The 1,552-nt window shown below is 28.7% G+C and overlaps 1 protein-coding gene across 1 annotated transcript in view; it reads left to right on the top strand.

Annotated features, from left to right (window-relative positions):
• The window catches only part of LOC102677534 (lethal(3)malignant brain tumor-like protein 3), a 9,203-nt gene extending 8,271 nt beyond the window's left edge, over positions 1–932 (top strand). The window contains 2 exon segments of the mRNA XM_031512350.1: positions 1–304; positions 378–932. The exon segment at positions 1–304 is cut by the window's left edge and continues 68 nt beyond it. Of these exon segments, the coding sequence (XP_031368210.1) occupies positions 1–304; positions 378–503 (430 nt within the window). The 3' untranslated portion in view covers positions 504–932.
• The last annotated feature ends 620 nt before the right edge of the window (positions 933–1,552 follow it).

Raw genomic sequence — 1,552 nt, forward strand, 5'->3', positions numbered from 1 at the left:
GATTTCTGAGGAACCTTTATATTCTCTTTCAAATTCATATGGTGATTCATCGTTAAATACTATACCTTATGCCGCAAATATGCCTGATAAACAGTTGCGTACGGAATTATATCAATCTGTTTATAATCCTGGATACAATCCATTACCGGATGCTCCACATATATGGGCAAAACATAGTAATGCTTTAAACAGGGTAGTAGCAAAACAAAATACAAATCCGCGAAGGTGGTCGAATGAAGAAGTTATTAAATTTATACAGAGCGTCCCTAATTGTAAAGAAATTGGAAATATCTTTAGACAACATGTATGTATTAGAAAAAAAAAAAAAAATTTTATATAATTTGAGTTATGCTTAATTTTTTATTTTATTTTCACAGAATATAGATGGAGAAGCATTTTTAATGTTAACTCAAGAGGATTTGGTATCATTATTGGGATTGCGTCTCGGTCCTGCGATTAAATTGTATAATAGCATAGTTCTTTTACGTCGAAGGGCAACGTGAATGATATGCGATGAACGCATATATAATTGGGTTTTAAAAAGTGCAAAGTGGCAGCTATCTTAATGATCGCATCAAATGTATTTATGAAAAATAAAAAAAAAAGAGAGGCTTAACAATCATTGAGATAGGAATGTACCTCCTATCGTAATTAGAACATTAGTTTACAAATGGAGGAGGAAAGTGTAATAAATTTTAATTTAATGATGTAAAAGACAATTATTGAAGTGAAAGGCAATTATGTGCTTGAGTTGAAATGGACAATTTTTATCCGTATGTGATCACGAGATATAATTATAATTCGGACATATGGCCATGATGAAGTACTTACGATTGTCCGTTTTAATTTTTTCCTATACAGTGCATTCAATCATGTACAAATGTAAATATTAATAATCTTAATAATTAAATATTGTAATACAAAAAATATAAGTAGTTTTTCGAAGAAATCTACACCTGACCTGCGATATTAATATTAAGAATAGCTTACTTTCGTCCTTCGAATTCTTTTTAGGGCGAATTTATTAGCAATAATAACATATTTTTTTATAACGTATTATAATACCAAATGTTTCTAATATTTTACAATTTAACAATATTTCATTTTTACAATAAATAAAAACAACGAAAGCCAATTCGAATAAAAAAAAATAATTGTAAATATATGTCTAATAAACAAAAAATTTAAATCCAATATACGATGTATATTATATATAAAATAATGCATGAAAAAATTAAAAATATTCCCTAACTCCTTTCAAATAATAAGGATGTTCAATGATTCATTAAAATATAAAAATGGAATATTCATAATAAATAAAAATTAATTAAAATAATAATAATATTTCAATTACTCCCATTTGTTACTCATTGGCTTTCAATTGATATTAAAATTTAGTATCATGTTACACGACAAAGAGACGGTGCTCTATTTAAAATGCGTTTCCCTTCTCATTTGTTTCAGACCACTCGCAGGCCGTTTTTCTCCCACCATACCAACCAAGTGTCTGCTATGGCGATGTTTACAGCGTAGTCACGGCGGCTGGCCATGT

The sequence above is a fragment of the Apis dorsata genome, unplaced genomic scaffold, assembly GCF_000469605.1.
Source record: "Apis dorsata unplaced genomic scaffold, Apis dorsata 1.3 scaffold_416, whole genome shotgun sequence".
NCBI lineage: Eukaryota > Metazoa > Arthropoda > Insecta > Hymenoptera > Apidae > Apis > Apis dorsata.